Source organism: Pipra filicauda, unplaced genomic scaffold (assembly GCF_003945595.2).
Source record: "Pipra filicauda isolate LSUMZ 115617 unplaced genomic scaffold, ASM394559v2 scaffold34_size3990699_pilon, whole genome shotgun sequence".
Taxonomy (NCBI): domain Eukaryota; kingdom Metazoa; phylum Chordata; class Aves; order Passeriformes; family Pipridae; genus Pipra; species Pipra filicauda.
In genome coordinates, this window is record NW_024104476.1 from 2,963,948 (window position 1) to 2,987,098 (window position 23,151).

The 23,151-nt window shown below is 39.9% G+C and overlaps 1 protein-coding gene across 1 annotated transcript in view; it reads left to right on the forward strand.

Moving 5' to 3' along the window:
• Positions 1–345: 345 nt before the first annotated feature.
• Positions 346–23,151, forward strand: part of PIK3R1 (phosphoinositide-3-kinase regulatory subunit 1) — a 57,773-nt gene continuing 34,967 nt past the window's right edge. Inside the window, exons 1-2 of the mRNA XM_027717184.2 lie at positions 346–448; positions 5,388–6,142. Coding sequence (XP_027572985.1) covers positions 5,809–6,142 — 334 coding nt within the window. The 5' untranslated portion in view covers positions 346–448; positions 5,388–5,808. The remainder of the gene's footprint in view (positions 449–5,387; positions 6,143–23,151) is intronic.

Below are 23,151 nucleotides of genomic sequence, written 5' to 3' on the forward strand. Positions count from 1 at the left end.
CCCGAGCCTTGCCAGTAGCACTGGGCGTCGCGCCCGGGGGCGGAGACCCCGGAGCCCCCTCGCCCCAGGCGAGAGCTGAGGGGAACCCGAGGGAGCCGCACTGCGCCTCGGGTTCCCCGCGGGTCGGGCTGTGCCAAGCAAGCCCCGGTGAGCCGAGGCCGGGCTTGCCTGAGCCGAGCGGAGCCGAGCAAAGCCCACGGCCGCCGTCAGTCAGCGGGCGGGGCGGGGCGCTGCGGCGGCGCGGGTTGGCGGAGGCGCCGGGGGCGGGGCGGGGGCAGAGCCGGCGGCGGGTTAGGCGCCGCCGAGGCACTGTGGTGCCGAGCGCGGCCGGGGCAGAGGGTCCGGGACCGCGGCGGGACGGGCGCACGGCGGAGAGCGGCGCGGCGGGGTGCCTGCTGCTGCCCAGCGAGGGCACGGAGTAGGTGACGCCGCCGTAGACGCCGCTGAGGTAAAGCGAGCCCTGCCGCATCCGCCTCAGAGAGCGCTGCCCCGCAGGCGGCTGCCGGGGCAGGGGAGCGGGGCGGGGTGGGGTGGGGGCTGTGCGGGACCACCCGGCTGCGGACCCGGGCTCCGGCCGGTGACAGCCCGAGCGGCAGCGCCGCCGCCGCCCCGTGCAACTTTTTCTTCCGTGCACGGCGGGCTGTGGCGCCGCCGAGCCCTCTGGCGCGGCTGATTCGGGCAGGCCGCCCGCTGCGGCCGAGCCCGAGCCCCAGGGATAGTGCAGCCTCTCCCCCCGCGGCTGGGGGCGCCCCAGCCCCGCTCTTCCTGGGCGGGCAGGGCGGGCGACGTGCTGTGCCGGGCTGTTCCGTGCTGTGCCGGGCTGTTCCGTGCTATTCCGTGCCGTGCCGTGCTGTGCCGGGCTGTTCCCTGCTGTGCCGGGCTGTTCCCTGCTGTGCCGGGCTGTTCCGTGCCGTTCCGTGCCGTTCCGTGCCGTGCCGTGCTGTGCCGGGCTGTTCCGTGCCGTGCTGTGCCGTGGGCGCGGCGCGGCCACTGCGGGGCTGCCCGGGACCTCCGGCCCCGCGGTCGGCGTGGAGAGCCGGGTGGGTGTCCCGGCCGAGCTGTGTCCCGGGGCGGTGGGAGGGGTGTCCGCGCAGATCGCTGGGCCGGGAGCGGCGTCCTGCTCGCCCGTGCTCCGATCTCCGCCGAGGGCCCCGCCACCGTCCCCGCGCCGCCGGGGAGCGCCGCTCGGCGCGGCCCTGTCCTGCCTTTGGAGGGGCTGCGCCCCCCGAGCTCCGGCCCCGGGAGAGCGGCTGCTCTGCGGCGGGAGCTGCGTGTCAGTGCAGGTCTCCGGAGTGATTAACCTGCCGGCCTCTTAAACGGGGTGGAAGCTCAAATTCTGATGTTTTCCTAGTTTTTTAAATTATCATTATTATTTTATTGATTCTGCTGGAGTAGTCCTGATGCTCACCTGCCGTCTTTCATAGTTTTGCAGCCCTTAGAAAGTCTGAGATATTTCAGAATGGGGATGTGTTTTACAGTGTCTACAGTACTTATTCCGTGTGTACATTTTTGAGCTTCTGCAGTGGTAGAATCTCCACAGACTCAAAATAATTATTTCAAAGACTGTAAGTGGTATAAAGGTATTACTTCATGATACATCACGGACCTCACTTTCTTGCAGAAAATAGTGTTCCGATGTGGTACTTAACTTGGTTATCTCCATTTGGAGAGCGGCAGCATCCTACTTCAGAGATAACTGCAGTGTGAGTCACAGGTGTGTAGACACCTAGTGGGCGGAAGAGTCAGTCTCCAAGCAAAGTTCCCCGCTTACCTTTCAATTCTCACTATTTCATGTCTCCTTAAGTAGGTTGGTCTGCTCTTCTGTCTACGAAGCTCATACTGCAGTGGAAGGGAAGTTTTTGTTAGGCACTATTTCCCTCGGGATTTTTGGAAAAAGGGAGATGGCAGTACAAGGAGATATGGTTATTAAGTATGTTAATATAAAGATGAAGAACATTTTTGTGTCTTGTATTGTAGGGGTGCCATATCAGTACCACACGCACACCCCTCTGATTGACCTGGTATTTACAGCGATATGCAGAATAGAAGTTCTTGGGGCAGGTAATATGCAATTTTATTTCACGCTGCACGGAGCTTGCAAACTTGGGCACTAGTAATCAATAGTATCAACTGGTGGTCTGTGCTGTGTGTGCCTGCACGTGTGTGCAGGCTTTTTGAAAAGGGAAGTCTAATTCAGGCTCAGATAATTTTGAGTACACAAGTACCCAGTCACCAAAAGAATGCTCCCTTGCGTGGGAGGAAGTGCTTGGGTACCAGTGGAGTGGAAGCCAGACAATATTTTTAACAGGGGATGCATGGGAGAGTGGACAGGAAGTTTTCATGTCCCCTTTCTTTTCCACTTAAATTTGCAGGACTGTCTTGCATGTTTCTGTTGAATTTTAAATTTTATAACTATTAAAATGCTCTCTGCTGAGAGACCAGAATTCTGTCTGAACTCAGGAATCTTTCAGCGGGAACAAGCTCTTAGTAAATAAAAACCAAATGAACATTTGATTCTCTTACAATACTTCTTCCCCCTTTTCCTTTCCCCCAGCCAAATGGAAATCCAGTAATATGTCATCTCAAATATAACAATGTTTCTTCCCTGAAGGGTTTGGTTTAGTTTTTTAATCTACTTAAGATGGTCTCCAAGCTATTTATTTTAGGACTTGTCACCTTAAGTCAGTTTGAGTTAAAATACCTGAGAGTAGAGGCCATGTAACTTGGAGTAAAGGGAATTTGTTTATACCAGATCTTAGCAGAGCTTTCTAAGAGGGCTCTTTGGATATGCTACAGTGTTACTGAGCTGCTATGGAAAACCGTTGTTTGTCCCTGTGCTAGGTCTGTCTGCAAGACTCTTGAAGTCTGAGTCTTAGTTTGTCCCTAAACCTAGTAATAATAGAAAAAGCGATAAACTCAAGAAATTCAGAATGGCTCAACCCTGGGAGTGTCTCCAGGTACATGAACCATAGATCAGTCAGGGGATCAGATGCTGGGGGCCCTGTACCAAGGGCAGTGCTGATGAGTGAGTATGAACAAGTACTGCAACTCTGAGCCCCAAGGAAACTGGATTTAGGGAAACTTTGCTACCATAATTGCATTGAGTTTTTCTAATCAGATGCATGTTTTGAGTTTTTGAAATATGCTTTGAAACTGTCATAAGCAGTTTTTATGTTAGTACAACATTTACAGTTCTGTATTTTCAGATGATGCATAGGAGACACAAGTACTCATTTTAAATATATGGCCATAAAGTTGCTATGATACTTTTGATAATAAAAGATCAGAGGAATAGGTCAAGTCAGTTCAATTATGCAGTGTTTAAAAGATTTCACTGACTGCCAAAATGCCCATAGGCAGAGTTAAATAAGTAGTTGTAGCAGAGCACTTGTTGAACCTTTCTTAAAAAGAAAATAAATATTTTAGAATAATTTAAGTAGTCAAAGTGGTAATTTTCTAGCAGGTTTTGCTATGTGCATGGTTGGTTTTGATTGGAAACATTTTTATTCGTTCCACCACTTAGATCTAAAGTGTGTAAGTGTATTTTTTTGCCTTGCTACATGAAATGGGAGAAACCCACGCTTTTGGAAAGGCTTATCTGCTATTTAATTGATACATTGACATTTGTGCTGTTTCCTCAGTTCTTGTCAGCAGGCTTTTCTCTGGTAGAAGAGGGAAACAAAATGTCAGTGAAACTCCATTCACGTTAATTGCAAAGTCTGTGGTGTTTGGTAGCATGAGCTAAGCAGCATAGTTTGGTTTTTCAGAAGTGGCTGCAGAAATTTCTAATTAGAATTTTGATGGGAGCTGGATGCCTAATGCACGTGGATAGATTTGCAAGTTATTAAAATAAATACGTGTGTGCAGGCTTTTTGAAAAGGGAAGTCCAATTCAGGCTCAGATAATTCTTTCCTACAGCAAAAACTGGTTGCAAGGGATGATAAGGAAGTTCTTCAAGAATTTAACAAGATTCTTTTTCTGTGTTCTGTTACAAGAGATGTTGAGCAACATGCAGCAGGGACCTGATGAACTGAAGAGGAGCCACATACAAATTAGGGATCAGGTTCATTCACTGGCAAAGGAAGCCCATATGCATTCTTATAAACACTTCTTAGCTTGTCAGCTAGTCATATCGCAAAGGACTTCATGACTGAGGCATTAGAAAAAATGGTGTGGAAAAGAGCTGTCAGATGTTCCCTGTTCCAGCCCTGTCTACTGGTGTCTCTTTACAAGGTAAAAGGGAGTGTTTCACCAAAAAAAAAATCAGCTTTCTGTGCACTCAGTACATAGTACAAAGTCAATATTTTACCTGCTGGTATTACACAGCTCCCTTGGGTATTTTATTCAGATGTAGTTTAGGAGTTTCCGTGCAGCTTTGAGGAGTTAACTCTTTCTGGTTTCCAGTATAGCATTTCAAAGTATGATTTGGCTTGTCTTTTTAAGTATATAAAAATGAGTAACAGTTGAAATAACATTTAGAAAGCTTTCACTGTTCTGTATGTTTTTAAGCAATTGTTTGCCAAATAGATTCACTTTTTAGTAATATTTTTTCTTTTTACTTTATGGTTGGGCAACCTTGAGCCAAATGTTCAGGCCTGTGTTCTCTTGCCTTTAGTGTAATTTAAGCATACACTCTGATACTCTACTCCTGATAGGGCTGCTTAGGTGGTCTGGGTGTGCCTGTTTCAGTTGCTGATTGTTTTTCTAGTATTATACCATAAACTCATTAAGAATCATCTGGAAGATGAAAGAGTGGGGAAGCCCCTCATTTGGGAAAAAAAAAAAGGAGATATAGTAGTCATCAAGTAAAAGCATTTTGGACTTTTTGGTTCTTTTACAGATTATGAAAAGACGCCTTCTTCCAAAGGATTTTGAAATATATACTTTGGGATGGGGATTGTTGCCTGTCCTTATCCTTGTCATAAACAGGAGGAGAATGAATACCCCAGTGGTCAATGCTAATTACCGTGAGCTCCCTCCCGTCCTGGCTGATCTTTTGTGGAAAAGGGCTGTGGTTGTCTGTCTTCAGGCAGATAATATGTAAAATCTTGCTGAGAGGTTAGATATTGCACTACAGGGACAGCTACAGGGCTTAGCCCTCTCATCCTGAGACTTCAGTAGCTGTAAGTGACAGAGAAGGAAGCATGCCTCAGACTGCAGGGGTGCAAATCTGATTCAAGTAATTTGATGTACATCCTTTACAAAAATGCAAACATTACCTGGAGATTTTTTTGTGAGGTCACTTTATTTTATTGTTGCATAGGACTCTTTTGTGGGACACAGTCTTTGCCAGGGTTGCAGTAAGCTTAAGTCATAAGTAGAATCCCACATTCACAGTCATCAAGAGAATCTGAAGTGGTTTCATCAGTTTTCTCTTCTCTTTCTAGGAAAAGCATGTGTGCTGAGTTTGGTGGCAGAATTTTTAAGGTACGTGGGCAGTCTGTGGCAAATACATCTGAAGAAGGTGTGACTGTCTACAAGAGTCGGCTGAACTTGTGCGTGGAGACACAGAAGTGCCAGCAAGCCCAGGAAAGGAACTAATTGGAAGAATATTACCACACATAGAAATAGTGGAGCACTTACTTCATCAACAGTCAGTGACTCAGAATAAATATATCAGTAAATACATCAGCAGTGAAATGATAAATCTTGATGCTTCTTGATTCTCTGGTGGATTTTGTTACTTAAGAGACATTTTCATTATCCCATTTAATAAGTCTTGAATTTCTCTGTACATTAAAATATAACTGGACAATCACATTTTGATACCTTTTAATAACACTTTTGAATGTTAAATCGTTTGCCAAGATGAGTGCTGAGGGATATCAATATAGAGCTTTATATGACTACAAAAAAGAGCGAGAAGAAGACATTGACTTGCACTTGGGAGATATATTAACTGTGAATAAAGGTACCTTACTAGCACTTGGATTTAGTGAAGGGGAAGAAGCAAAGCCTGAGGAAATTGGTTGGTTAAATGGCTTTAATGAAACCACAGGGGAGAGGGGAGATTTCCCAGGAACTTATGTAGAGTACATTGGAAGAAAAAAAATATCTCCCCCAACTCCAAAGCCTCGTCCTCCTCGGCCTCTTCCAGTAGCACCAGGTCCTACAAAAGCTGAAGCAGAGAGTGAGCAACAAGGTTAGTACCATTCTGAGAAAATGTGTGTGTCCTCCATGATTTCATATATTTTTGTTTCATAGACTTGTCTGACTGTACATTGATGTGTATTAACACCTGCTGGTCAGCTTCTTTTAGTGCATGGCTCATTTCAGTCAATTAAGAATTGTTTCTACTTAGTAATATTTAGCTCACACTCTTTGTAGTTTCGTGTGCTTTGTCTCAGGCGCCACAGAAACCAATAACTTACTGTGAGGTACATCTCACAGGTCGAAAAGTATGCTTGTAATTCACCGCTGTAAAGATTTAAATGGAAAATGAACCGGTTAGCATTTATTTTAGGTTTATAAGAAACGGGTTGAAGTGTTTCCTTTTGTGGTTCATCAAACTCACTATTGAGAAAGTTCTCAGTGATTCCAACAGTATACGTTCTAAATAAACAGTACGTTCCTATCACGGATCTCTTGCTAACAGCAAAAAATGCATTCTTTACCTGTGGCATTGAAGGTAAGAACCCATATTTAAAATTTAACAATGAAATTATAATAAAGAGAAATTCAGATTTTACATTGTTTGGAGGAGTATGGCATGCAGTAGAAAAAATAACTCTTATATAAGAAAGGAAGATACTTCCTTTAATCTAAGTTCCTTTCTAACCTACATCTGCCAACAGTATGTTAGGCAGAACTCAGAATTTGATCAGAAATCTTCTGTTAGTAGAAGAAAGAAGTCTTCTCTTTTGTAACTGGCAAAACCGAAGGGTAAAAAACCAAACAAAACCAGCCTTCCTTCAGGTGATTTTGTCTCCTTTACCTGCTAACATTCAGATAGTTGGATTTTACATATCAATGAGTACCCCAAATCTATCTTAGGATAGACTTTGGTCTTTCACTTCTGAGAAGTCTAGAGTGGCTTATATTGCTTCAACTTCTAATATTTCTTAAATTCTCATTGTTTCTAGCTGTAGGAAATATGAGTTGTAGTATTTGATCCTGATTTTCACAGTGCCACCATAGTAATGACTAGTATCATCACCCCGTGCCTCCATAGAAATGTTTGCAGCATCAATTGCAAAGTGGTAGGATCAGTTTATCAACTTCCATCCCACTGTGCATACTCTAAGTTTATATTCAGCTATGCTGACAATCAGCACAGATAAGAACGGAAATATAGAAAATTGTATGTGGCGACGAAGTCAAAAGCTTGCAGAAGCATTTGTAGGTTGGTGGGGACTTAATAAAGAGTGAAGATGAACTGGTTTATATAGCAATATTCTTAAGTGCTAACACATTGCTTGCAAGTCTGCAGTGCTTATCAGTTAGGATGAAGGTGAGGGCAGATGAGGCTGTAGTGACATTTTAGATTATACTCTCCCTATGTCTTAAATCCTTGAACTCTCAACCTCTAGTTATTAGTTTCATGGTTTTTCTCTCCTTAGATTAGTTCTGAAGACGGGCTATTTGCTTTTGGAAGAAAAAAAATGTTATTTCTTTGATCATTCCTTGTATTGGACATTAATGTGTGCTGATCAGGTTAACATTGACTTTTCTTAAGCCACCTGTGGAGATAGCTGTTGCCATCGTATGTAACTGCAGAATAAACATGGCTCTTTGGATAGACACCACAATGCTGATAGATCATTTTGAGCAGTAGAGAATGGAAAGAAAGTCTCATTCTTTACACGTGCGTGCTGTGGTGAAGTAACCGGTATCCCAAGCTTTGATGGGTTTATTGCTTAAAAAGTGATACTTTGTAACTTCCTTGGTTTCTGTACTCATGTTTGCTTGGTGCTGCTGTGCTGGAAAGTCCTCTTGTTAATCTTGTCGTTTCCAAGCCTGCCCCATGACTGTGCTTGTAACAGACATTTATGGGAGTTTTGGCTGCTGGGAGTTACTTTGGGAAATTCTGCTGCAGATTTTAGGGGCTCTGCTTATATGTAGGCTCCTCTGTTTCCTCGGGATGAAGCAGTGCCCCAGCCTTAGTGACTAGAGCTCTCCTGTGTGAGGTTTATTGCCTTTAGACAGAGTAATATTTACATAGAATGTGTTTATTTTTAATACCATGGGACTGTGGGAATTGGAAACAAGAAAATGTTCTACTTTAACTGAGGATCTTCATCTCAAAGTCTGCACATATAATTCTACCATGCTCCAAAATGTTTAAGAATCAGCTTGCAATCCAACCTTGGTTTTTTTCTTATTGAAAAAAAAAAAAAAAAGAGTCAAAGTTCCCATAACTCCTTTTGAATTTAAGATTTTAAACTTCATGTAAGAGTCTAGGCACCTTCATAATCCCCTAAAATCAGGGATTAGACCCCCTGAACAGAATTAGGGTAAACACTGAAATTTGAACTCCAAGTAGTTCAAGAGCTATTTGGAGTTTAGGTTTAATCACTTTTAAAATAATGTATGTTTTCTTAAAAGAAATAAGGAAAAGTTATGATAAGCAGTCTCATTACAGATCTTTTTGCTGTAGAGAACTAAGGCAGAGACTGCTTTGAATCCTAGAAACAAATTTGGGAAAGAGTATTATAAAAAACAAAATGAAGATGACATTTTTAAGTTAGCAGAATGCCACAAAAATTATGGTGAAACCAGAGGTGCTGGCAGAAATACAGTTCAGATAAAGAATAATGTAGCAATGTATGTTTGGCTTCCAGGAGGCTTCACTACTTTTGTGTCTATGATTTGGGGCAGGGAATAGTACAATTAATATTGTCCAGCAGTTAATGTTATGGGCCAAATGTAATTGGCAGTGAGCCAAAAGATTTTTCCCAGGATGATAGCTCTCTCTACACCCTTATAGTGTATTTCAAATAAATTAATGTATAGTGTGAAGCTTGCTTGACCAAATGCACTCAAGTTTACATTTTCACTACTTGAATTGAAACTGCAGTGGATTAAAATGACAAGTTAATGATGAACTGGAAGGAGACTTCTTAAATGTACCTTATTATTTGTAATCCACATACTTCTTTAATTCTGTAAAGAGTCAGTTCTGTATGTACTCCTGTTGTGTATATGTTGAATGAGAGTATCAGAAACTTAACCTGTGATGTCAAAGAAAATATATGCACAATTATAGAAGTTCCTTCAATTTTTTGAAGAAAATACTTCTGTTTTCAATACTCTTCAATGTTTTTTTTCTCCATGCCTTTTTAAACTTGATCAATTGCTCATCAATGTCTGTTGTTTCGTATTAGATCTAATTTGCAATATTCAGGCACAATGATGCCAGTATTTACAGCTGTGGGGTACTCATACATAAATAATCATAGACATCTGAACACACTTTGCAGTCAATGAGGCTAGTAACATGGGCAGAGCTGCTCATCAGGCCTGTGTCTTATGCAATCAGTCTTACTTATAAACAGTAATATTTATATTAGAATATAATATTTCATAAATATTAAAAGCCAATCTGAAAACAAGAAAAACCTCTGCTGGTGGTCTCAAATTACATTAAAACACTTAAGTCAAATCTTCTACCATCATTTTATTTTATTCATGACCCATTTAAATTTCTAGAATCATTGGTTAAGACAATAATTGGCATTCCCTGACTGAAATTTTAGGACTGTTGCATTTTTTTAAATTGCATATGAAAATAAAGAAGGTACAAAAGTCCCAAGAAGTCTCTAGCACCTTTCAGTTTCAGGCCTGGTGCATGTCAGAGCTGTGGCAAGGCAGATTTAATTTCTCTTGCTGGTGTGAGGCTCTAACTGGCCCAACCTGCCTTCTCCCCAGATTTCCTTTCCCGCCAGGCAAAGGTGCCTGGTTGCTGCTGGAGGGATCAGGGCATTTGCAACAGTGGAGGCACAGCACAAGGTCATCTTTATTCCTTCCACAAGACATCTAAGTTTATGAAGTAAAGAAGTAGTAGTAGATGAAGCAGTAAAGATTTTACATTATTCCCCCCCCCCCAAAATGCCTTGTGTGTGTTTTTTTTTTGTTGTTTGTTTGTTTTCTTTTTGTTGTTTTGTTTTGTTTTTTTTTTATTTGAAGCTGTGTTAGTCTGGTTCCTCTCACTTAGCCTGGTTTTGCTCAGCTCTTTGCAAATGAAAAGGGCATAAGCTGTACAAAGTCCAGATATGTTTTGTGAACTTTGGTTCATCTCATCTGATACTGTTGCATACGTTTAGAATTGATTCGTACCGTGTCATTTCTCTACCTGGTTTGGGAAGGCTGATCTTAAGCAGACTTTGGAGCATGAAGCTTTGATTGATGAACAGAAACACTTTCAGATTTAACTTGGAGTGCTAAATTCTCGCTTTGAAATGAAGATCAGATTGCAAAAGGGCACACCAGGACTTTTTATGAATAATTTGTCAGTTTTGATGTTTTGGAGCTTCCTACAACTTCCTGTGTAACTTAAAAGGGTTGTTTATGTTGACAACCCTTTCAGCTGGTTTGGAGCCTAAAAATAATCTGAAGCCCTTCCTTCTTGTATAAATCTATAAAGTAGATTTATATTTTTTTTAATAGAAAATACCCAAACTTTCTTTCACTTTTCTCCTAGTACAGATACAGATCAGCAAATTAGACAAAGATAATGTACATAGAAAATTTGGAAACTCTTTCCTTTCAGCAACCAGGTTATGCAATGTCTGAAAAAGATCCAAACCAACGAAGAGCATAAAACCGTTTGTGCATGCTTTAACTGAATGTGTTGTAGGATTTGTTCCTTTAATTTTGCTATAAAGCCAGTGGAGCAATTACATTTGTGAAAATTATTTACATTTGTGTATTGGGGGACATAAGAGTGAGTGGAATGCAGCAAACCTGAAGCCTCTATTGGGAAGAAAACGGTCATCCTCTCTCCTGATTTAGGCAAATGGAAAAAGGAAATTATGGGGTGAAGTGATGAGTCACTGTCTTGTGGCAAATACAAATGGTAAATATGTATGCCATTTGAGCCAGAGTCCTTGAACTCATCCTTTTTTGAAATAGCTTGAACATAAGTCTTTGCCCTGCTGCAGTTGTCATAACTGCCTTTCAGTCATGAATTTTCACATTGGTTGATTTAGACTTGCACTGAGAAATGCAAGTCTAAATCAGTCTGAGAAATGGGGCAAGTTCCTGCCATAGACTTGTGGTCGTATCTGTAGGCAAATTTCTAGCTGCGAGATGAGTGCATGCATCTGAAAACAGGGTTGTCATCACCTGCTTTAACACTGATGATAACAAAGATTTTTGCAAGCTGCATTAAAGTGAGACAGAGCATTTTTTCAAAGTGATAGTACCATGATGATAGTAACTAAAAAAGCTTTTGTAAGCAGCACAGGATGCACAGGGATAGGATTGCAAGTACTGCTACAAATTGCTTATGAACCATTGACCTGGACGAGTTCATGGTTGATGCGTGGCCCCACCTGCTGGTAGAGGAGGAAGGAAGCAAGAGGGAGGAAGGACCTTCAAAACCAGTATCTTCCATGTTGTGTTGTAATTGTCACAGGATAAAAATAAAAGTGAGAGAGGGAGCTCTTGAAAATAATACTTTATTTGACCAATAGATATTTCTGGGACAAATATATCACTCGGGGCACGCAGAACCCCCTTTTGACTCTCAAAGGTGACCTCAGCCTGAGAAGGCTTTTGTGGCTGAAATGCATCTTTTTTCCCCAACAGTATCATTAGTCTAAAAAAATGGTGCCTTTTGTTACACATTTTGCTTTAAGAAACTGAAAGAATAAGACAGCCCTGTTTTGATGCTATGAGAAATATTTGTCTGATTTGTATCGTCAATTTTAATATGCCTTTCTATAGTTACAACAGTGGCATTATGTTGAATGACTTTGCTTACCTTTTTTTAGCCTTCTGTAATAGTGATTTAGTCTTGTTAATACCTTGTACCAACATGAAAGCTCCCGGGGCAGATATAAAGCATGGCAAAGGTAAAGTAGCTTGCTCCTCTCCATTGGAATCATCTTGATCTGTTCCTATAGCTGTGATCCAAGAACATCTGAAAAAAACCCTACTAGCAAATAGTTAGCCAATAGTTCTTACTTAGGCTTGCATGTGATAACATCAGTTTGTAAGTTTCAGCAATACCTGGTGCTGTTTGCCAAGAATGGATCATTCAGCACCCCAAGCAAATAACTATGCCCACTTAAATAGTTGTGTGATGCCATATGTGTATCCAGATTTTCATGTGTGAAAGAACACAGGTCTGTAACTGCAGCTGGCTGTACACTCTTTCACATCTGCATCTTGCTCCAAAGCTGCTTTACGTGATGAGCATCCATGAAATCAATCTGAAGGCTAGAATACAAAGAACTGCTTTATTTTCATAGCTAAGAATCACAAAGGGAACTACATGATATTAAAGACATACTTATTTTAACTGGCGAAGGATTTTAAGTCCTGAGAATACTTTTGTGAGAATACTTAGGAGAACTTACAGAGAAGTTTTGGCTTTAATAAAAGTAATAACTGTGGTTAATAGTTGCTAAGTTTTGTTCATGTATGTCTAAAATGCAATCCTATTTTGTGGTGGATTCATTAATAGAAGAGAGCTGTGTTGTGGTTTTTTGTTGTTTTGATTTTGTGTTGGGTTTTTTGTTTGTTTATTTGGGCATTGCCTGAATTCTTTCTGTAAAGTGTTAGCAGGTGTAACTTTTTGTACTAATTTGACTGCTTTTTGTTCAGTTGTTGTGCAGCAGTCCACAAGAATAACACCTGAATACCATTCCTTATTTTACATACTGATCCACTTTATAGTTAGACAGCATAAAAACATATTATTTAAGCTGACAGCTTTTCAGGTAATAAGGATCTATAACTAAGGTCTTCCAGGCATAGTTTCAAAAACACACTATTGCCCTGAGCCAGGAAAAGATGTAATTGCATACACTTTCTGCCCTTTAAAAATATCTTTTAACACTATCTTGTACTTCAACAGTACTATGTAAACTATGATATGAATGATGAAAAAGGTGTTTAATAGTTCAGTTAGCTGTCAGAAAATTTGCTCATATAATCCACCCGGTCTGTGTGTATATGCTTATCATCATTTTCTTTGTTAGAACATTTCCCAGAAGTGAATGTCTGAGATAATTTCTTCACTGGATATTGTAGATGTTGAACACAAGAAGTGAAATCCACCTTTGTTAGGTCTGAACATGGCAGTTTTTATCTGTGCTGGTAAATCACTTGGTGGCGTCTGGGATGGGAAGATGCTCCTGCAGAAGCTTTTTTTTTTTTTTTTTTTTTTTTTGAGTACTTAGATGGTAGAAAACCTAAGTTAACTCTGCTTTCCTTGAAAGTTTTGATGCTTCATTGTAAAAGAGATACACACTTAAAAAGGTAAAGATACTGGCCAAAAGCCAAACTATTCCACTCAAACACATTAGATTGTAATTCAAGGGGTCTCTACCTTGCTCTTTCTCCCCTGTGGGGTTAGATTTATTGGATGCAGCATGCTGGAAATTCCTGCGCCACAGCCTCCTGCTCACTAGCTGGAAAGGAGGAGTAGCACAGCCAGCTATCTGTAGTCTGAGGAGGGAATGCACTTCCCTGGAAGCATGGCTGCACCAGATTTGTATTCTTGTTTACAAATATAACAGTGGAATTTATTTGAGGGGGTTAGGAGAGAAGTCTAGTGCCATCACCTATTTCTTCCAAGATCTCTTCCTACTTGGACAAGATTGGTAGATAGCAGATAAACCCAGAGGATTATTCTTGGCAAAGAAAATTTTGAATGGTACACTGCAAATCCATGTTTCAAAGCATGTTATGGCTTCTCCAGCAGTCTGTCTCAAAGGGAAAGCTTTTAGTTTGTGAGGTTACCTTTTTATTTCCAAACCCTCTTCATAAGCTGTTTTTGGCTGGAGGTAGATGAAAGCACTTAAATTAGGGAATTAATGAAAGAAACCACTAATTATGCATTGTGGTAGATAAGGCTGCACAGCTGTGTCTGGTTTCATTATCTTTCTATCCAGGAACATTCCAGAAATAAGCGGTTAAAGGGAAAAAATTCACAGTTCTTTTCCTACTTGCACACTTTGTTCAATTCTGTGAGCAAACATTCCAGTTCTCTACTGCTAATTTGCAAGTGTTCACGTGCTGTGTTTGGATGGGGATATGAAAATGTCTGTTGTGTTTATGACCTTACCCTTGAATTGTTTCCTTGCCAAGACACAAGTGCTTGGCACAGGTGAGGACCGAGAGAGGCCATGGCAAAACCCTCCATCGTTCCCTGCTTTTCTCCTAGCTGACTGTCACACACTTGAGAAGCATTTCCCCTGACATGGTCTGCGGAGAGTTTTGAGGTGCCAGGGCACCATGGGGTGCAGCGAGGTATGATCTACTCTCTTAGTCTTCTTGTCTCTGCTGATGCATGGGTCTTCTGTGAGGGGTTGATGCCCTCTGAGAGCTTCTCTGAAAAAGGACACTCGGCTTACCAGGCTTTGTGCCTCATACTGTAATATGGTCTTTCATTTTTGGTTTATAATATTTGCACTGCTTAAAATGTAGCCATTTCCTTGAGAGAAACATAAGCAAATGTCATCCTTTGACATTTTGAAGCAAGTTATTTTGGGTACTTTGGAGTCAAATCTGTACAGATGTTTAAGTATAATTTAGAATATATTCCGGCCAGTCCAAATCTACTGCATTGTTCTGCAGCCAGAATAGTGTAGCTAGTCAGTGGCCTAGATAAGCAATTTTCTTGGGAAGAGAAAGATTTAGGGAGGACTTTTATTCCAATCCAAGCCAATTCAAAGTATAACAAGTTTTTTTGTGATCCTTGCAATCTGACCTAGTCAATAGATAAAATTTTAGGGAACAGATATTCAAAACAGCAAGTAGCAAAAACTTCATCTGAAATATGTGGAAAAAAAGGGCATCTTTTCACCAAGTGAGGGGTTCTGAAGGGCACAGAGGAATGAATGTTTGAATTGTCTTTGCTGTATTTATGACTTACTACTCGTAGTTGAAAGAATAGCATCAATTCCCCACCATTTTCATGTTTTTCTGACTTCCTCTTGGGCCAAACTTCATGCTGATAACTCCAAAACCTTTCTGGTAGCCTGTGTAAGCTGCAGCCCCCTACAAGGAATCAGAGATTTTCATAGTCTCGTTATTAACAGGACAGTTTTTGAGGATTATATTAAATCACTAGTTGAACAATGTTTGCTACAGAGCCACTAGCATAAAATCTTGCTTCTTAGCGAATTGAAAGTCCATTATTAAAACTTGCACTGACAAGGCTAGTAGGCTGTTGGTACTTTCCACAGTGATTGAAGATGCAGGACTGAGTTGCATGTGCAGTTTAGCAAAAAAGGGGAAGACAGTTACCAACTGCTAAACTTTTTCTCCAGATGTTTCCTCTAAGACAAATATGTAGAGTTTTATTATGACACAGTAAGAACACGCCAATAAGATGAGAATGGTTGTTTTGTGTTTTTTTTTCTTCTCATTGTCTGTTTGATCTAAATAGTCAGTCAGTCAAATACTGTGGTAAATTATCTGGTGGTTTAGATGGAACATGCCCACACTTGTTAATGTGAACTGCTCTATTCTAAACAGAGTACTAAAATGCTTTATTCAAAATCCTTTTGGATGCAAAGTAAAAATGAAATTATTTTAAAGTACTGATGTCTTGAAATTTTTTTATTTTTTTTTTTTACTTGGAGGATTTGTTCACACAAGAAGCAGAAGGTTACTATTCTGCTTCCCCTTAAAATGGTGGCAAAATCCATTTTGACTTCAGAAGGAACAGGATCAGACCTATAGTTGAAGTTTAGTAGCACTGGGACAAATTCCATAGTTCTTACTCTTACTTCTCTCAGGCAAAATTCCCCATTGTCTTTAGGGTTTGGAGCACAAATCCTAGCTCTGTTCGAAAGAGATTCCAGTGTATCAAATTGCATAGAATATGAATGTGCATGAAATACTGCGCAATAAACAATGATGTAAAGAGCAGCATTTGACTGTCCTTCCTGAATTTTGAAGACACAGAAGGGAAACACTGTTATGATCATCTTTTCTGAGGTCCTGGGCTAATGCAGAGCATGTAATTTTACTCTGTAATTCCTGTTTCAAGCTTATTACTTCTAGATAAGTTTAAAGCATGTTACTACTTAGTCCAAACTCTTTAATTTAGTACATATTTAATGTACATTACTTTTTATCTCTTTTATGTCCATTATATGGTACGGATTGTGAATTTAGTAGTAAAATGTTTTCATTTGGGACACACACACGTATTTAATTGTATTTGGTGATGACAGTATAGAGATTATTTTCACCAAGTTATTTTCTTCCATTATATTCAGAATTCTTCACTGATACATGTGAAAAATTTGCTCTATGCTGATAGATACTTTAGCAGGGCTGATTTTTTTCCTTAGGGATGCTTTTTTGAGTAACTAGTGTGATGGTAATGGGGATTTCTTATAACTGAGGAAGTGATATAGAGACAGTTTTAATTTTATAATCCCTTATTGTAGCAAACTATTACATTTATAATAAATACAGAATTTTATTACCTTGATGCATATAGACAGTGGATTACACACTACAGTAGGAAAACCTTGTAAAGATTTCAAAACTGCATCTAAAACTCGTGTTTATATATGTAAGGTCAACTTCTTTTAGAGTATGCCATCAGATACAGTTTTTAATTACATAGTTGTTTGACCCCTTTTCCCACTTATTCTTTCTTTGTTCATTGTCGGAGTCTTCACCGAACTAAAATTGCTTCTTTCAGCTTGTTTTGTTTGTGGTCTTAAGCCACCTGTTCTTCATAGCTTTCAGGGTTCTCTCTGGAAGCAGGTTTCTTAATGATTCTTCTGTTCTTTCCAATGACATGACTGATAAAAGTTTCATAGAACTTCATAATCACAAATATTAAGTCTTCTTCAGGACACTGTTGTGACCAAAGGTACTATCATGATTCCTGTAAGAATGAGGTAGACCAAACAGACAGCTAAAAAAAATAACTACTGCTTTAATATAGTTTAGGTTAATCTCTTTGTCGTAGGAAGATCATGTGGAAAAACACTTCAAAAGGCTGAATCTGGGGAGTAACTCTTAACCTATAAGAACTCTAGCCCTTATATTTCATTGAGATAACTAAAACCGGGAACTAGAACTGCATTAGGTTTGACTCTGTTGGGCTTTATTTGTCACAAGGAGCAAGTACTGTTTGCTCGCTCCACAGGTGGCTTCAGTTACTGCATACCGGATGCCCAAGACAGTTCATTGCAGAACAAATCTTCCTGGCATACCTCTGCCTCCACCAGCTGGAATACAAATATGAAGATCAAAATAAAAAAAAAATTACTAGTATGTGAAAGAACAGATTCAACTGATGTGGTGACATAATTTAGTGTTGGCTTACTTGTCTCCCGATTCTGCAAATCCAAAGTTTCAAGTTCTCAGTACTTTTTTGTACATGTAAAGGAGGTCTTGCACTTCAGTGCAACACACAGTTCAGTGACATGCACATGTTTTAAGTACCTATTGCTTTAGGGTTTTATGCTGTATCTCTAATAGTTTTGGGATTTTTTACTGTATCATAGCTGTGATTCACAATGCAGGAATTTTTGCAAATGATGACATTACATATATGTTACTGTTCTAATATCAATCAATAACTTGCTTGCTTCAAAGTTGCTTTTCCTCCCATCTTTATTCTGCCATGCAGTAAACTGCAACCTTACTTAATCAAGAGGTGTGGCAGTGCAATTTCATCCTACTATGACAAAGTGCAAAGTTTTTCCTGTATTACTCTGTTGCTAGCATCATACTCTAGATTCCTTTTTTGGGAAACACTGGTTTAGAAAGTGAAAGTCAAGACAGCTTCAGTGTGGATAATAGATGAGTAATGGGGGAGCTATGAAAAATATCCTTGACACCTGGAATGGTTATTCATTAACTTTCCAGACACTCTAGAATCATGGGAAGTGTTCTGCCATAGAGGAATCTGTACTGTCTTGCGTCAGAGCCCAATGCCAAATTGGAGAAATTGAAGGCCATACTTACTCCATATGAACTTATCTACACAAACTTTGTGGGTTTAGGTTTTTAATTTTTAGTATCCTCTAAATACTGATATGGAAGTTGCAGGGTCATTGGGTTTGAATGTACAAACAAGACACAGAACTCAGAAGAACCATGGGATTTGATCTTTGAAAGCTATATATGAATGCATACTCCTATGAAAACCCCAAACTGCAAAAATCATTTGTAGTGGGCTAGAGAGGTATTTGACAGATTATGTGCAAGTACATACATGTGTCTTTCATTATTTGATTGCCTTAGGAGACTGGTGTTTAAGTTGGCAGATCTACTTATTAAAAGCAAAGCTCTTTGGCTGGCAGAATTACAGCCAAATTCTCTCTCTCTGAAGGAGAGAGACGAAATGCTGAGAGCAAAAGAGAGAGAACGTGTAATGTGCAGAAAACATGGGGAAGCTATAAAGCCAGCAGGAAAAAGTAGACTTAAATGTGGTACCAGTTTGTTCTATTGGGCTCAATTTGATTGCCATGCAGAAGCAAAAGCATGGAGCTCTCTTATTTCAATATAAAGTTAATATTCTGGAAAATACAGTGGTTTTTGTCATGCTAAGTATTATTTGGTTATCTATTTGCAGCTCATCAGAAATCTTTGAGTCTTTGACTCAAATTAAAAGAAAAAAGGCATCTTGCTTCAAAACTTTACAAAGTACTGTAAGACCATGACATAAGTGGACACTACAGTATGCTCTAAAACTTTGTTATGTGTTAAGTTTCTACATTTAATTTCATGATAAGTAATTTGTAACTATTTGGCGGGGGGGGGAATAAAACAAAAAAACTCAACCCAGGATTTATACATTTGAGTTTAGAACAAAACTATCCTGCAAGGTTTTGGAACCAACATCCAAGCAAGTTGAGTATGTGTGTCTAGAGAAGCCTATACCCATGGCCTTGCACTTTCTCAATGGAGTTGGCTTCCTTTGCAACCTCAGACATCACAGATTAGCTGGTCCTTTGCATTGTTCATTCCTAGCTGAATGCCATTATATAATAACCAGCCTCCCTTCTCTGTCTCCTAAGACTTCTCAGTTTGAGAGCAAGGTTTGAAATGTAGGAAGCTGACTGGTGAAAAGCGGACTGATGTAGTGAAACAAGAAAAAGAGAAGCAGAAGGTCTGGCTCTCCCAAGAGATCAAGACATATACTATTAAAGAAAAAAAAAACACCAAAAACCCCAAAAATAAAAGGGCATTTCCCTTAAAATAAGACCTAGGCTTAGAGGATTGTTCACACTGATCTCTATAAATTACTTGAGGGGCTATTAGTGGCACACCTACTGCAAAAGACTGGAATCCATTGGGAGGTGACAGGTTGCTATTCAGCAATTCTGAGTCCTGCAAGAAACAGATGGTAGCGTAGTAGAGCTCAGGTGAATTACACTAGCTGTCTGCTGCATCTGCCATTTTTGAGGAGCTTTATCTTGTAAAAGTCTCAGTAAAGTTCTATGAAGATGCCACATCTGAGCTAATTAAATTACAAGTTTTTCCAGCTTCATGCAGGCAGTTCATGTGAACTGTGTTTAAAAACAAGGAGTCATATGCCTGTTAGAAAAATCAGGTCAGTTTAAAATTAATGTATTCCTCTTTCTCCTGTTCTCGACAGGGAACTGGCTTTTTTTGGAAGTATTCTCCATCTGGGAGTCAAGTGAGATATCCTTTTTCCTTTTGGCATGGTCCACATTTAAATAAATAAGTAAATTCATTTGAAAAGGTAAAATGAAATGAGAAAGAGATGTTCCCTTTTGCTAGGGTCAAATAAAGGTAACTGGTTCTTTCTTCTGTCAAGATGACCAGGGGATTCCTGTGGAGCAAAATCATAATAAAAACCATAAATGTAAGACTTCCTTATTTTTTCTTCTCTCTCCATATTTTTCTTTTTTTTTTTTTTTTCCCAGTAGGATAGCTGGAAAACAACCAGGATGTAACTGGCATTTTGACAGAATAGCAGCCAATTCCCAGTCCTTGCTGGCCAGTGTGGAAGAAGACTTACTTCCAGCCAGCAGCCTTTCAGCTTCACAAACCTCCACCCACTTCTTAGTGAGTCATAGCTGGAAGGCCTTTTCACATGTTTGATCACATCTTGTGCAAGCCAAGAATGTATTTTTTACTCCTTTATTGCATCCTATATTTAACATTCCGACACAACTGAGTGATTATAGCTTTAAGTTCTGTACGTATGTGGAAGTAGAGATAGATGTATAGATAAATAGTGTCACTATATTTGCAGATATGGATGGGTGAGAAGACCAGCTAACTTTCTTGTCAGGAGCAAGATGGTGGAAAAAGTGGTTTGGGTTTTTTATGCGTGTGACCTGTAGAAGCTCAGTACACTAGCAGCACTTAAATATACAAGAGATTAGTATTTGTTGGCATGCTCATGTATGCACCTAGTACTCCTTTAAGTTCAGAGACGGTATTAATCCTGTTCCCCATGAATTTTCTACAGGGAAGTTGGAAAACATCTACAGCACATTCCACTGTGCTGGAGAAAGACAGTGTAGGACAGCTGCCTGGGAGCAGAAGTAAGGAAAGGAAGGAACAAGTCTTTGTACAGGACATAAAAAAAGCTTCTGCCTCCCTCATTTATTCTCTGAAAGAGCTTTTATTTCATCCACCTGAGCTTAAGATCATGAGGAACATGTCAGTTCTTAACCAGATGCATGTTTTTTCTAGTTTGCAAAGACCTTCTGCAGTTTAGACTTTTCAGTCTCACTTATAAAATATTGCTTTCACTTATTTCATCCTCCTCTATCACTCTTTCACAACACACACTGGTTTTCCAGAGGGACACATTTTCCTTTGTTTTAGACTTCAAGGCACTCTAGCACTGTAGGGTTGTATAGAGGTTACAAAAGGATCTCTTAGATTTGCTCACAATTATGCTTGGGTTTTCTTAGGGAGGCGTTGTCTCTTGCTTTTGGTCTCTTTGCAAGTGAGTACTCCCAGTGCAGACTGAAATTCTGTTCCATACCTCCTTAGCCTGACTTCAGTTAATCTTTGGCTTGCAGATGGTGATGTGAAAACATAGCCAGTTTTTCATCAGCACCATACTTGTTATTTTCAATTTTTTTTATACACTTCTTATAAGCAGGTTTTGCACTATAAGAATTTCTGCAACACAGTGTGCTAGGCACAAATGAAGGTCTTTACCAGTTACAGTTAGTCAGCCTGTTGAGCCCCTGACTGCTTTGTTAAGGTACATGAAATTCATTCACCACCTTAAGTGCTAAGGTCTAAATTAAAGTTACTTCAGCAGTGGAGTGTGAACAAACAGTGATACGTGTACTTCATATTCCATTACATCCTTTCTTGTATAGCATCTACATATGAAATATATTACAATTAGAAAATAACACTGACATTGCTATGCAGAGAAGTCTCAAAAGGAGTATGCTCAAAAAATGTTATTACATACAGACTTACAGCTTTCTTCTTCATTGAAATTAAAGAGAATGGTAGGATTAACTCTCTGCAGATTCAGTCCAGGATTTTCCTAATAATGTTGTTTCTGTATCTGTCAAATCTCTCCATGGTTTAATGGCTGTATGGATTAACCCAGTTTTACTTTCTTATAAGACTACTTTTCAGCATTGCTGTATTTTGTTACTGCAGCTATAGCCCTAAGCTTTTTTTTTTCTTTAAGAGAAGGAAAAATGTTTGATATGAAATGCATTAGTTTCTTGAATAAAAGTCCTGGTGCTAGAGAGCTTGTTACCATTGTTTGCATTTTTTTTCTGGGCGACTGCTATATACTCATTATTTTCAACATTCAGTGTACTTACAAATGTTTCCCATAATTCCCAAAAGATGAAGGAGATGTCAGCAGCTTCTGCAGTTCTTTTATGTAAATCTTCTAGATCTAAACAACTTGACTTCTCAAGCACAATAATACATATTATCTTTTTCTTGAAGTAGTGAAGAGCCCATTCTTTTCCTCTAGATTGCTTGCCTGTGGATAGTTTGAGGCAGATTTGTTGGCATTTTCCCCCCCATTAATTTCTCTACAGGAAAAAGGTAGCAAATCAAAGCATTCTTTCAGAGTAGAACAACGTACTACCCTGAATTCTTATGTATTTTGATTATTGAATTAAAGAGGGGGTTTTAAATATGCTTTTCAAATGGAGTTATTGTCACAAACCAGTAATGGCCTTGCCTAAGAAATTTTATGGTACCAAAAAAAAGGAAATAGCAATAAGGAGCAAGGATCCTTTACAGATGGGACAGGTAATTCTCAACAGTGTTACAGCAATCCCAGTATCTCACAGTGAACATTCATCCAGTAGTCCTATCTTGGTTATAAAGAGCAGATGCTTCTGGAGCACCATTTCTAACCATCACTATGTTTATGTGGAAAGGAAATTGAGGTTAGTAATCTTTGTAGGTTAGCACCAGACTATTCAGAAGAAAATATATGCAACTGCTTTTTAGGTAAAAACAGTTCCAGCTCAGGAACTCACTCCGTCTGTGAAGTTTCACCTGATGGAAATCATTGAAATCATGTCACCATGACTCTCCACTGCCTGTACAGAACCAAAATTTTCAAGTGCCTCTTGAGATGGACCTCAGTATATCTTCCCTTAAAAGGTAGGCAGCTGCCTCTCTCCTGTGTGTCAAAGGTTTCCAGGAACAACCAAATATATATTTCCTTTTCCACTTGCTGGGAAGACTCAGGAGCAAATTTTGGACTGAAGTATTTTTGCATGAGAAGCCGTGTTGAGATGATAGAAAATTCAGGTCTGAAGAGGAAAATAAACAGGAGAGTATAAACCTACTGAATGACCATGTGTCCTTCTACAATCCGGATAATGTTTCAGATAATAAATAACTCAGCTCTTCAGCTGAGTTTCGTTCCTTGAGAGCACTGGCCATTGTGCACTGAATGCACAGATAATTTCATGGGAAAAATGCTGTATCATTATGTAAAAGAGATGAAACCATCAGCTGAAATTGCACATGCAGTCTTAGTTCTTTGTGGTCTTAGCTTTTGAGTGCTTGACCTTGTGGTCTTAA